Source organism: Aspergillus uvarum, assembly GCF_003184745.1.
Source record: "Aspergillus uvarum CBS 121591 unplaced genomic scaffold BO82scaffold_5, whole genome shotgun sequence".
In the NCBI taxonomy this organism is placed as follows: domain Eukaryota; kingdom Fungi; phylum Ascomycota; class Eurotiomycetes; order Eurotiales; family Aspergillaceae; genus Aspergillus; species Aspergillus uvarum.
This window is the reverse complement of record NW_020291302.1, coordinates 231,417-245,183: the sequence shown is the minus strand read 5'-3', so window position 1 is coordinate 245,183 and position 13,767 is coordinate 231,417. Positions and strand designations below refer to the sequence as shown.

Genomic DNA, 13,767 nt, shown 5'->3' with positions numbered 1-13,767 from the left:
GTGACAGCTCGCTCCGACATGAACCGAAGGTCCGGCTTTGAAGGTGAAGAAGTGGCAAGGAGACCGGAAGACGGACTGAATTTCAGTTTCGCCATCCATGCTCAAACACTTCGATGGCTGAGAGGGAAAGAGAGAGCACTGTAACAAGTAACTCATTACTCCGTAGTTAGTGAATGAATGGGTGAGTGACTTGAGTGACTTGGAGTGATTGTAGCAGAGTTCAAGGTTAGTTTACTGGCAGTAGACCAAAGTAGACCAAAGTAGACTAGTTTATCGCACGGGCCGCGACCACAGAACAGACCCTCGGGGGCCTCGACACCTTAGGCCACATTAGCGCCGAGTCGGCTGCTGCCCACCATCTTCCTTCTGTACTCCGTCTGCACCCATCCATCCCAATCCAACGAGGCACTACTTACGACTTGCAACTTACAACTTATTCTCCTCTCAGCCCCCAGCTTGACTTAAATATTCGGGAGATCGGAGCAAGATCCTGATCGCGGGCGTGCTTTTTGTGGAAACCCTGGTGATCTGGAACTCACTCATACTCTTGTTAGCTACCTAGCTACCTAGCTGTTAACCTGCCTCGCAAGCTAGACTCGCACGACCCCCGTCCGCTATTGAAACAGCTAAAGCTCAATCGACTAGCGAAGTCAATCCTCTCTCGACCCATCTGAGGTGCCACTACGGATGATCTCCGGACGATATTCATCCACCGCCTGACAATCTGACAAATGACATTGTGTCGCTGCCAAAGTGGGCGATCGTAGCACCGTTCAACAGATCTAAGAATGTGACCTTCACAGACACCTGCCAACAAGCTCAGCACCTAAGAAAAGGAAGTGGCCAGGTGTGCTGTCTTGACTATACACAGAAGCATACTAGATTCTATGCTACCGCTGGCCGAGAACGCCCCTGACAGCACTATCACATAGTGCAGTTTCTAGCACCGAAGAGTCATCTCCTCGTCAAATGAGGATAATAGCGGTTCGGTGGCCTGCAGCTGCTGATGCAGTCTTTATCGCGACTTCGCTAGAAGGCTAAGACAAGGCCACAGCCGCGGGTGCCACGGAACGCTATGATCCGACGCAGGATAATGCAGTGTGTCAGGATTCAGCCTGCACTTCTGGGCAGACATAACACAAGACAATCGCTTTGTAGATCCTATGAGACGCGAGTAACGAGCAGAAAATTCTCCGAGCTCGTGCGTGGACAAAATATATGCAAGATGGCATCATGGGAGGATGGTGATCCCGTACCAACACGCTATGTCCCACACTGCTCGGAATTTCAACGCCTTCATGAATGTGCCCGGCGATCGATCTGTTCTAGAAACAAATGGGCTGAATGGTCTTCGTATCGCGGGAGGCGATGTCTGAAAGCAAGACGCTGACTCGGCTTGGTACTTGCATGACCAATGTGAGCTCGATGAGGCGTTTTCTCTCAGTCACACACACACTTGGTATTGTACCTGCTACCTAGCAGTACAGTACTAGTTTACGCCAGTCCCACCCCAGACCAGACGGAGGTGTCATCACGAAGGGGACTGTGATTGGGTTGTGCTTTTCTCAAATATAACTCAGTGCTGCTTGAGTCATGCTTGACTGGCCTAGCACGCCATCCACTATCTTGATTACTGGCACTGGTGGAATAAGAGTCAGGGTCATGATAGGTGTTGCTGTGATGTTGAACACTCCGATTCCGTGTTAGCCACTGGGAGACGTCGCTGGACGCCCCCCCGACCCACCATTGGAGCTCTGACCAGTCACTAATTTCCAAGGTGTTACGACGGCTTCCTCGTGCATCCTCTGGTCCCGTCGATGCTGCCGCCGAAGGTTGGGATCGTGCTATAACAAGATACTGCTATAAGGGATCCACAATAGCTCATGTTGTGGACCTCGGACGATAACGGTCAATGAGCCACAGCTTGTTGGGACTGACTGACTGAGGATGTCTTCACCCGTTTCCCGGTCCTGTTTGACATTTGTGAGTCCTGCTGGTCTCAGCCAACCTGCCCTCCAACCCACTATTTTGGGCTAGTCCCTTGGAGTAATGACCTCTGGGCTTGGATCTGTGGAGATTCGCTGTGCGCCAGCTGTTGCATGATACGTATCACCAGCAGAGGTGGCACCGAACTAGTCCACACGAGCCCTCATCCTGCCAAATGACGGGCCGCGCAAAGCAATGTGGATGGTGGTTACCCCAGCCACTGGATCCTAGCCTGGCAGGGATCCTCCCTGACCAGACGGGTGTTTAAACCGTTCCTGGTGCTACCGCAGGCGCTAAACCGGTAGGACGTGCATAAGTGCATGCACAATCCTCCACTAATGCTGGTGCGAGAATAACTGACTCTGAGTCTCTGGCAGTATGTACGGTACGCCGTATCGCGACCGCACTTTATCACTCCGTCTATAACATCTTAACTTCTTACACTTCTTAATCTTCTGTCATACAGGGTGTTGCGCACGAGGTGGAGCCGTGCTGCGGCTGAGCCTTGCCGATCCTCCCATGAGGGAGGATTGTGTCCTGGAATTGCGACGCGAGATAACGACTACATTGCCTGGGGCAGTGGGGATGCAGCGAAGAAGGTCGGAGGATGATTCGCCGGCAAGTCCGTGATACCAAATGCTGCAATTAGACTGTTGATGCAGGTCGCCCGGCACGTCGACGGTCCCCGATCTGTGGCCTGGACGTCCAATTCTGCGAGAAATGACAGACAGGGTGGCATGGTGGCTGGAGTTATCAGGGTGATCGGAGGCAGGCTGCCGCTGATAGGTAGCCGTGATTCCCGCCCGCCCTACCGCGCGAGGGTTGACAATTGCGATCCCAATTATCTAGCAGTGCGCCATCTGCCCACAGACTGTCCCCACGGCCCGCCGTGCAGAAAGCGTTGATGATTTTTTGCTTGCTGGCCCCATCGATCACTTCAAGGTTGTCAATTGTCCGTAGGGTGGCAGAAGCACAGGCCGAGGGGTGGTCCCTGCAGCCGCCCATCCCAACAAACCACCTTTGCGCTGGCTCGTGGACTGTTTGTTGGAGCTTGGTTCATGTCCGACACCAACCTGAGCGTGACCTGAACATACTACTCAGTACCCGGATGTAGGATTGTTTCATCCATCTCCAAAAATACAGGGTGGCAATCTTTAAATAGTGCTACACGCCACTTGAAGGTTTTTGGTGGTGGGCACGGTGACACTACTGCATGATAAAATCTCCTGCGTCGGTGTACGGAACAAATCGCGCGATTTCTTCCGAAGAAAAGCCGGCTTGCGACGCGTTGAGGCTGGACCTGCCAAGCCCAGTCACTTCATTATTCTCGCCCGCGATGCAACCTGCTTGTTTGCCCCTGCCCCCTGTCTCGTATCTACTTGAGTCTGGAGGCTTTAGATCTTATCCTCGTCGCTTTCTTCTGATTACTGTATCTCGCTTATTGCATCGGATGCTCGTGCCGTGCATCAGGCACTGCCGGTCGAGATTCGTGGACTTGACGCCGGGGTAAGCAGCCTATGTATGCTATCCTTGATTGTATGCAAGTGGTATGTCGCCTCTGCATGAGCACGAGTGCAGATGGTTGGCTAGGATGCAGTGTTTTCTTGGTGATTGATGGGCTTGCCCTGTGGTTGTTAGTAGTAGTAAGAATAGTTGTCGTAGTATGGGGGCTAAATATAGTACTCGGTCGATAAGTGTTGACCCCGGTTGAGTCGCCTTTGGGCCTACGAGCCGAGATAGGGTGCTGACTCTGTATATGGTCTGGGGGGCCCATGCGCTCCCTCACGGTTGTGTTGTAGGGGCTGTATCCTTCTAAGCAGGATATCTATGCCTGACTTACCATCTAAGCATCGAGCATATGCTCTTAGGTGCACTTCCTTAGAACGAACTGACGGCCAGACATCAGAGATGAAAGACGAGAGCCTCGTAGATCTAAAATACCCGTAGACCAAGCCCATTTGTACAAGCTCTATATTCTGCACACACACACACACCATCACCTCATCCCAAGACATCAATTTCCACAGAATCAACGAGTCCCATCTCCCAACATCAAAGACACCGGGATCCCAAGCATATCAGACGGTATACATCACCTAGGATCTCATATCAACCCCCCTAGCCCATACCCGCCTATACCATACCCGCATACCCCATAATCCCCTCCCTCCCCACAAAATCCAGAGAAGCCCTACAACTCCGGCCAAAAATACACCCCGCGATCCAAATCCTCCCTGAGCGTCCTCTCAACAACCACAAACCCCTCCCTCTTTAGGTCTGGCACAACCCCGCCGATCAGCTCGGCCACGAGCCCCCCAAAAACCACACTCCCCTGCGCATTCAAATGCGTCTGATCATCCGCCACCAGGTTATACGTCCACGCGTCCGCCGGCCCAATCGCATTCAGGTACCGGGTACTCGCCGCATTCAAATCAATCCACAGCGCGCCGGTGGCCTGCGCCGCGGCGATCGTGGCGGCGCGCTGATCGGCCAGGTTCTCGACGATGAGGGGCGTGCCGGTTGAGTTGTCGTAGCCGCGGCGCGAGAGCGGCGTGACCAGGATGGGGGTGCCGCCGGCGGTGCGCACGTCACTGACAAACACTTCCAGGTTGGTGGTGTACTCGGCGATGGAGATGTTGGCGGCTGCCTTCTGGTCGTTGTGGCCGAATTGGATGGTTACGTAGGGGTTGTGCGTGCCGGAGGCGTGGGCGGTGGTTACGCTCGCGAGCACGGTGGCCCAGTAGCCGTCGGCGCGGTAGCTGACGGTCGTTCGGCCGTTGACGCCGTAGTTGATTCCTGTTGCGTTGTGGTGGAGGGTTGTGTTCAGGAAGCCGTTGCCCCAGCCGCCGCCGCCGGTGCTTTGTTTGGCGGTTGTGCTGTCGCCGGCGAGGAAGAAGATGGGGGGCACGGGGGGGGCTTGGGGCTTGCGGGAGGGATGGGCGGTGGTGTGCTGGGCGAGGAAGGGAAGGAGGGTAAGGAGGGGGAGTTTCATCGTGATGGTTAGATTGTGGGGATTGTTTTGTGAGAGTTGGGACTGGGAGGGTGGTCTGGGTTTCGTGATGCTTGTCGGGGTGGTGAATGCACGTCTTATGTGTTGACTCCCTGGGGAGGGTTGTGCTGGTTCACCCCACCAACTGGAAGAATCCAGCGTCAGTTCCAGCAATCATGGCACAATTGACATCCTTCTGCCAGGAGTGAGGGTGGGTGGGCGTGACTCTGCATCTTGCTGCCACGGGCCTGCTGCTCGATGGTTCTGCCACTCCGTGACGCAGAGAGGAATTGACGCAACAATCATCGCCATTACCCCGCGTGGGGCAGATCCCTGAAGAAGTTTGTCTAGCTAAAGTCCGAGGGTCTGGAAAATATATGTCCGAAGGCAGTCCGCGCCTTGGTTGAACAGCTGATGTGGATGGAGTGTGTAGCGGTTGCTCTGCTCGGCTAAGCATCGCCCGAGATTAAATTGCCGTGCGGGGATGCTGGTTGAACCCGCAGCTGCCGGTCGAACGGATGTGAAGAAGGGAGGAGAGAGAAAGAGAGGGAGAAAAGAGATAGCCATGGATGCTGGAATGCTGTTGCAAAGACTCAGAGCTTGCTGCGTCACAATCTTATCTAGGGAATGAGTTATAGACTGACTGACTGCTGACCGGTGCGGCAGCGCTGTGCAGTTAGGGCATCAGCAAAGTCAAATGCAGTCGAGCCACCTTCCCTGTGCCAATCATCCCACGTGACTGCGTCCCAAGAATGAGCCCAATCAGGCAAAGACCACGATCCTCACCAACAACCTGCTTATCGCAGCCAAGATATCCATCGCCCTCTCTTCCCCCATCGGGACAGGAACGAGTGATAGCGGGAAGATCTGATAAAGACGCCGCCATCTCATTCGAACTTCTTATCATTGTCTCGACAATGCCTTCCCAACGAGCCCTATCGCTACCCCAGACGTCCAGATACACTGCCGAGATATGGGGTTTATAAACGAGCCCCTGCGGCAATGACAGCCATGAAGGCTATGCGACAGCGCAATCATGAAGAAATCACCGTCGGTCGTCGATCTCTCGCGTGAGCCGTCCGCTGCGGACAGCCCCCCCTCCAGCCACCATGGCACCCTCGTCGAGCTGAACCAGACCCAACGCGGTCTCTCCTCTCGCCATGTGCAGCTGATGGCCATCGGAGGCTCCATTGGAACTGGTCTATTCGTCGGAATTGGCTCCTACCTCCGCGATGCAGGCCCCCTCTCCGTGTTTCTGGGATTTCTCTTCTACGGGGTCTTTTTCATCTGGCCGGTGAACCTCTGCGTGGGGGAGATGTGCGCATATCTCCCTATTCGAGGGTCCATCTTCGAACTCGCTGCCCGATACATCGACCCTGCCTTTGGATTTGCCATGTATGTTCTTTTCCTCCGCCACTCACCTACATCCAAGCCCACATCCGAGCACATGCTAAAGGACACAGGGGCTGGGTCTACTTCTACGGGGGCCTGATGCTCGTCTGCACGGAATACGCCGCGGTGGCGACGGTGATGCAATACTGGAACACGAGCGTCAATCCGGCGGTGTGGGTGGCCATGGCCATCGTGGTGTGCTTCCTGCTGAACATCGTCGCGGTGAAATGGTACGGGGAGACGGAGTTCATCATGGCGTCCACCAAGATCCTGCTGCTGCTGGGCCTGGTCCTGCTGACCTTCATCACGATGGTGGGCGGCAACCCGCACCACGACGTGTACGGCTTTCGCAACTGGACGCACGGGGTGATGTTCGAGTACTACAGCGAGGGCACGACCGGCCGGTTCCTGGGCTTCTTCTCGGTGGTCGTGTACGCGGGCTTTTCGGTGGCAGGGCCGGACCTGCCCGCGCTGGCGGCCGGCGAGATCGCCAACCCGCGGCTCACGATCCCGCGCGTCGTCAAGATGACCTTCTACCGCATCGTGGGCTTCTACGTGATTGGCGTGCTGGCTGTGGGCATTATCTGTAATGCCCGTGACCCGCGGCTGCTCAGCGCGCTGGACTCCTCGTCCGCCGTGGGCTCCGCCGCCTCGCCGTGGGTCATCGGGATCGAGAACCTGGGCATCCGGGGCCTCCCCGGGTTTATTAACTTGTTGATCCTGCTGGCGGGCTGGTCCTGCGGCAACGCCTACCTGTACAGCAGCAGCCGTACGCTGTACTCGCTGGCGCGGCGCGGCCAGGCCCCCCGCGTCCTGTGCCGGTGCACCGCGTCCGGCGTGCCGATCTACTGCGTCATCGTCGTCTCGCTACTCTCCTGCATTACGTTCCTGGTGGCCAGCACCTCCGCCGTGACCGTGTTCTACTGGTTCGTCGACCTGACCACCTGCGCCTTCGTGCTGACCTACACCAGCATGGTTGTAGTCTTTCTGGCGTGGTACCGCGCGCTCAAGGCGCAGGGGTTGGACCGCAAGACTTTCCTGCCGTGGGCGTCGCCGGCGCAGCCCTACGCGGCCATTTTGGCGGTGGTCATCGGGTCCGTGGTCACGCTGTTCAACGGGTTCACGGTGTTCGCCCCCTTCAGTGTCCAGGGGTTCGTGACCTCGTACTTCGGGATTGCGTTTTGGGTCGTCATGTTTGCGGTCTGGAAGGTGTGGAAACGGACAACCTGGGTCAAGCCGGAAGATGTCGATTTGTTGGCGGGCAAGGCGGAGGTCGATGCTGAGTGTCGCCTGTGGGAGGACGGGGGGCTGGAGGAGAGGAGGAGGGCGGAGCTGGCGAGGATGCATTGGGCGAGGAGGGTTTGGGAGAAGATGTGGTAGCGCTGGGTGTAGTTTCTGCAGATATATTTCAACACGTATCATAGAATGACAATGATTGATGAGGTGCTGGGTTTGTTAGAGAGTCTGCAGATACAGCCAATATGCCCTAACTCTTACCGACTGCAGTGTACGTGCCTGAGCTGCATCGTCCCAACCTGCCTCCCTGTGTAACACGAGCTCGACCAGCTCATGCCCTCTCTGCTCCAACAAAGCCCCAACCAAGCTCCTGCCTGCCGGAATGACAGCATGTCCCCGAAGAGAGCCAATCAGTCGAGCTGGCGGACAAAGCACGATCCAGCCAGGCTGTACCCGGGCCCGAGAGCTCCCACCCCGAGCAATGCAGCCCGCACTTCCAGGCAGACATAGCACCGAACAACCTTTTGCAACCCAGTACAGATGAGACTCTACCGACACTCCCCAGCAAAAGCCTTGAGACCTCGGCTGCTGCAACAAAGAACCCACCACTGGAAGCATCATCAAAGCAACCGTACTCGCGCAAACGAAGCTGAAAGCCTTCTTTGTTGGACAACAATCCTTTTGTCTACCTACTCCTTCCACCGCTTTCTCTCGATTGCACCCCCAGAGAATTATGCACTACTTAAGCCCCATGTGTATCCATGGATCATCCCCATCATCAACCAGATTCTCAGCCCGAAAGCCAGACCAGTGCTGCTAGGTGAAACGTCCAGCGTACTGCACTGTCGATACCGACGAATCCACTAAATCCAATCTGCAAGGACACCCCATAATATCCATCATGCCTCACCATTGGTACGTTCGATCCCATCTTCTCTCCTTTCGCCCTTTTCTCTCCCCTCCCTAAACCCTACCACTATTCGAATATACCAGAACCAAGCTAACATCAAACAGCACCGTCTGCAAAGACACCGTGAAGTTACACTGCTTGCGCCGCGGTCACGTGACCGAATGCACCGAGCTCTCCTGCAAGCTCCCCTACCAGAGCTCCCGCGAGAAGGACTGTCCCTACTGCCGGAATGCGCTGCAGAAGCGGACGGCCCGCGAGGGGAGTATCCCTGAAAATGAGGACGACGATGCAATGCTCGAGTCTGCTGGCGGGGACGGTGACAGCGACAAGGAGAACGACTCTCCTGGTGGAGTGCGAGCCCAGAAGCAGAGGCAGCCGCAGCCGCAGCCGAAGAAGCAGAAGAAGAAGAAGAAGAAGAAGGGCAAGCATGTGCGGGAGACGCGCAAGCTGAAGGATATTCGGCGCAGTAGGCCGGGCAAGTTGAAGTAGCCCCCGCTTGGGGATGCCAGCTGCGGGATTTGTGCTTCTGGTGTTGATCCTCTGGTGCTGAGAAGCGAGAGTTGAGGCTCGGGCTGGCTCCCCTTTCCTTGGTGGATCTTGGTGTACGATTTATGGCCGGTTTGAAGGCCGGGTCTAGTGTTTTCTTTTGTTCGGGGTCGGAGCTTGTGATTGGAAACAGAATGGCCTGTTGGGAATGCCAATATCAATGGGGATTTTGATTCGGTTACGGGTGAAGATGGTAAGTCTGCCATGTTAACCTGAACCCTGAGGATGTATCATACTAATCTCAGATCTGTGTCGTGTACAATAGTAACTCGCGAGATAGGTTGCATCACGATGTAACGGACTCCGGTCCTGTTCAAACTCCCAGTGCAGTGCATTCGTCGTCGTAATTATCATAGTAAATGAGACAATCCAGATTATTTCCCGCAGGGTCGTGTACACCCGAATATAGCAACACATTGATTCTCACGCACAGCTCAAACATTGTAAATCGACTGCGCCGGACACATTCCCACCAACTTATCCGTCTCCACGCTGGGCATGAACTTGACCGTCTTGCCCGCGCTCTCCGCCCCCTGCGACCGCTTCTCCACCTCCGCGAACGCAAACTTCTTCTCCGGCAGCAGCTCGTACACCCCCTGCGCGTACTCCGGGGCCACCCGGTACAGCTGCGCCAGGTACTTAGCCTGGATCTCCGGGTACTCGACCACGCGCAGCAGGCGCGCCGTGTTGTCGTGCAGGTGCTGGCGCTGCGTCTCGTCCATCACCCGCCGGTACAGCTCGCGCGGCTGCTCGTACTCCGAGTCCTGGCCCTCGTGGTAGAAGTGCGACTTGCGGCCCACGTTGCGGTCCGCCACCTGGTAGGGCGCCTCGGCCGTGTCCGGCCGGAACTTGTTGGCGAAGCTGTTCGGCACGTACTGCGGCTTCATGCCGTGGTTGGCGTCCACCCGCATCTGGCCGTCGAAGTTGAGCGAGGAGTAGGACTGGGTCATGAAGGGGCAGTTTACTGGTTTTCTTAGTATGAAGTCGACTGAGATGAGATGCAAAGAGGGGCGGAGCATACCAGGGACTTGATGCAGATTGATGCCGATCCGGTGGTACTGGGCGTCCCGGTAGAAGAACATGCGGAACTGCAGCAGCGGGTCGGGGCTGTCTTCGATGCCGGGCACCAGGCTGCCGGGAGAGAAGGCGGCTTGTTCGACGTCCCGGTGGAAGTTCTCGGGGTTCTTGTTGAGCACGAGCTTGCCAAACTCCATCATCTGGGTGGCTGTTAGCTACTGCCTTGCGCAACGCTGATCTCGATTCGCCTACTGGGAACTTGTCTCGGGGCCACACTTTGGTGACATCGAACGGGTCGAATCCCAACTTTGATGGATCAGCGTCCTCAGGCTGCATGATCTGAACGTGGGCTGTCCAGGAGACCTTTTCGCCGTTTTCGATCGCTTTCCAGAGGTCGCGCTTGGAAAAGTCAGGGTCGATACCGCTGTGCTGCTGGGCCTCGTCGGCGGTGAATTGTTTCTGGCCGCCGTCGGCAAGGAAGTGGTATTTGATGTAGACGAAGCGGCCCTCGGCGTTGACCCTAATGTATGTGAGATTTGCAGTGCAGAGATCCTGCGTATCACTTACCATCGGAAAGTATGGCAGCCGTAGCCGTGCTGGTTCCTCCATCCCACGGGAGTCCCATGGTCGCTGAAAAACATCATTCCTGCATGGTTACTGGTGACAGTTAGCAGAGTCATTTTGCGGTCGGAGAAAGACATACCCCTCTGGAGTGTTCGCAAGCAGATCGAACAGAGAGTTGTGGTCCAGCAGGAAGTTCTGCGGGTTGCGATACTGGGAGCGGATCACATCTGGGCCTTGGATCGGGTCGCGACAGAAGAAAACGGGCTGGGAGGGAATTAGTGGAAGTCTTCAGCGAGGTCTGCGTACGAGCATACAAAGTTCAATCCTACGATGTCATAGTTGCCCTCGCCGGTGTAGAATTTGACGGCGAAACCGCGGGGATTTCTGGCGAGATCGGGGAACTCTCTGCCGAGGGTGACGGTGGAGAAACGGACGAAGACGGGGGTTCTGACGCCGGCCGATCGTAGAAAGTTGGCCTGCACTGTCAGTCACGCTGGCCGAGTCGATCAGAAAAGAAGAATTCACCTTGGTGAGAGAAGAGACGTCCTTGGTTGTCTCGAAGTATCCGAAGGCACCACTGCCACCTAGTACATATGAGTGAGTGATTCCACAACAACAACAACAACAACCAGTGAACAAAACCCACAAGGATGGACCATGCGCTCCAAGTTCTTGGAACGATTGAAGTGCTGCTGTTTCTGCAAGAGAAAAGTATCGGAAATGACCGGGATGCCGCCCGCCGTCTTGCTGTGAGCGGGATCGGGGAAGGGAATGCCTTCGTTGTTGGTGAAGTAAGAAGCATCGTCGGCCCGCTGGCCGATGGTTTGCACTCCGGTCAGTTTGGCGGCGGTCTGGGCGGGACCCTCGTGCGCTCCCTGGAAGAGCGAGTCGGTCGGCGCCATCGCGCTCAACGCCCCGCCTAGCACTTGTAGCGGCCGAGTCGTCATCCTTCAGTTGAGTCACACAATCACAGTCTCGTTCCCTCTCCTAATTACTGAATTGATATCTTCCTGTTTACCTGTGAGCCAGTTCTTATAGATTGATTGCTCACATTGTCGCAGGCCAATCAAGTCCAATTGATTACCATACGGTCAGAATGACGGCCAGACTCCTGTCCCCACTCACGTCACCAATATCACATCGACTCTGCTGCAGCTTCACTTCTACCCATGTATGTTCCCATGATCAGTCATGACAGGTCTAGCCCCGCGTCTACTGTACTCACACCTGAACAATCTTTTTCGACACAAGGTTATCGCGGAAAGTCAATTGCGTGCTGAGAATCCTGCTACTCATCACTTCTCTGCGGGGGCAACTGTGCGCAAGATATATAACTTCGATGAGGAATCTCCCTGGCGAGCCAGATACTTGACACCTTAACCAATCTATTCTTGCTGGCTTCTCCCGCTCGAGGGTCCCATGGAAACTCGGCTCCAGCTCGCTCTGTCTCCTCGGGCCTAGGCAATGTGCTAATCATGACAATAACTACTTCAGTCCCGCCCACGCCTTGCTAATCACCCACCCAGCACGAGCGAGACCAGCCCGCTACCAAACCCGCATCATCCGGTTGCTGCCTGAGGAATGTAACAATCGTTACCCGTGCAGAAGTGGGATGGAATGCTGCCTCCCTGGTCTCAATTGGCTGGAGTTTTCCCCAGCCATTTATCTGCGGGGATGCGCATTGTTCTATGTCGATGTGGATGTCCATTTGACTTCCGCTAATCACATCCACTGTAGCACACAATTTGTCCGTCGTGTCACATAACACACAGCCTGCCTGTGGGCCGCGCCAAGGGCTTTCGAGTCGAAGGGTTGAAGCATTCAAGGGGGATCAAGCCCTGGCCCCCTGCCTGCTCCTTGGGTATGGCTTGAACTCTATTGGGTGTTCTTGTCATTGGTGACATGTGATCTTGTGCGTAGCAGCGTAGTGCTACTGAGCCTAAAGGATATCTCTTTTGATAACTGGATCATAGGAGACCAACTTCCTCTTCTAGTAGGGTCTTGTTCACCCCCGTCTCATCAGTTAGTTGAGAACCCCAGCATGAATTGAGAAGCAAACATTTCTTGAAGCCAGAAACGAAGACTTTTGCGGATGATATACATCTCGGAATGTCGGCGGGTCTAGAGCAGTGGAGATTGAATTCTGTCATCTATGTTTGTTCTTTCCTGAACCTCAAGCCCGTCCTTTCTTGGTAAAACGTTGCCCGGTCGATATTTAGCAGCAACGATTGGGATCCACAGCACGGGCGCTAAAGCGGGCTACAGCGGGCTACAGCGGGCTACAGCGGGCGCCTGTTTTTAGCGTAGTATGGGGAATGACGGCGCCCGGATTATTGATGCGGTCCATCGGCGCGCTGTAGAACCCATCCACACGAGCAATCACAACGGAACATTCCATTTCCAATTGGATTTGAACCTTTCACTCACTCATCCGAGCACGAGTCAGGGCCTTGTAACCTCGTACCTGTCACTTACCTTCTCCATCTCAATTTCTTGGATTAGGCTCATTCACAAGCTTGTAAGTTGTTTTCCTTCTTCCAGTGTGTCGGGTCTTCCGAGTAGGCCGGAATGACCGGGAGGCGGAAAAACCATAGATTCCGCAATGTAAACATGCCGGTCCTCCTTCATCTTCCACTCTGAACTCACACGCAAGGCACTGTCTGTGGTACCTTACTCTACATAACATGACAGGTGAAGTATTGATCGCCGTCGCTCTTGCTTATGCCTAGATTATCAAGCCACCTTCCTTTGCCAACGGAAACCAATAACGTTCAGCTCGCTGCAGCACTCCCCCCACACCCAATGCGGATTGCTGATCGCCTCGATCCCGAGAGCTCGCGACTCAAAACCTCCACCAGTCCTTCCCGAGAATATGTCTCTCCATCTCTAGTCAACAGATCAGACTGAGCTCCGGAATTCAGTCTTCTGTACGTACGGCAAGTGTGAGATTGTGATGTGCTCCATGGTTGCATTAATCATTCCGCCAGAGCCGCACAGGATCACAATCCCATTGTCAGTACTCGGAATGCCAATATTACAACTCCACAGATCGCTTTCCTCCATACGAAACGGACCAGTCATGTTGGCATCGACGCCAAAGCATTCTCGCGAGCACTCGAGTTTCAAT

The 13,767-nt window shown here is 55.2% G+C and overlaps 4 protein-coding genes across 4 annotated transcripts; 1 reads left to right on the top strand and 3 right to left on the bottom strand.

The window, feature by feature from the left end:
* Positions 1-4,142: 4,142 nt before the first annotated feature.
* BO82DRAFT_140507 (SGNH hydrolase) lies at positions 4,143-5,152 on the bottom strand. The gene has a single exon (XM_025630066.1). It carries the CDS (start codon positions 4,976-4,978, stop codon positions 4,178-4,180), a length of 801 nt encoding a protein of 266 aa, XP_025496058.1. The 5' UTR covers positions 4,979-5,152; the 3' UTR covers positions 4,143-4,177.
* Positions 5,153-5,819: 667 nt separating this feature from the next.
* Positions 5,820-7,747, top strand: BO82DRAFT_389019 (putative proline permease; the record flags this gene model as incomplete). The annotated part of the gene is made up of 2 exons (XM_025638426.1): positions 5,820-6,370; positions 6,439-7,747. Exons 1-2 carry the CDS (start codon positions 6,012-6,014, stop codon positions 7,745-7,747), a joined length of 1,668 nt encoding a protein of 555 aa, XP_025496057.1. The 5' UTR covers positions 5,820-6,011.
* Positions 7,748-8,577: 830 nt separating this feature from the next.
* Positions 8,578-9,481, bottom strand: BO82DRAFT_140452 (uncharacterized protein). The gene has a single exon (XM_025630065.1). It carries the CDS (start codon positions 9,263-9,265, stop codon positions 8,732-8,734), a length of 534 nt encoding a protein of 177 aa, XP_025496056.1. The 5' UTR covers positions 9,266-9,481; the 3' UTR covers positions 8,578-8,731.
* BO82DRAFT_326686 (catalase) lies at positions 9,210-11,914 on the bottom strand. The gene is made up of 8 exons (XM_025632928.1): positions 11,287-11,914; positions 11,166-11,224; positions 10,955-11,116; positions 10,780-10,904; positions 10,644-10,733; positions 10,329-10,596; positions 10,081-10,276; positions 9,210-10,023 (listed from the first exon to the last, which is right to left on the bottom strand). Exons 1-8 carry the CDS (start codon positions 11,585-11,587, stop codon positions 9,494-9,496), a joined length of 1,731 nt encoding a protein of 576 aa, XP_025496055.1. The 5' UTR covers positions 11,588-11,914; the 3' UTR covers positions 9,210-9,493.
* Between the last annotated feature and the right edge of the window lie 1,853 nt (positions 11,915-13,767).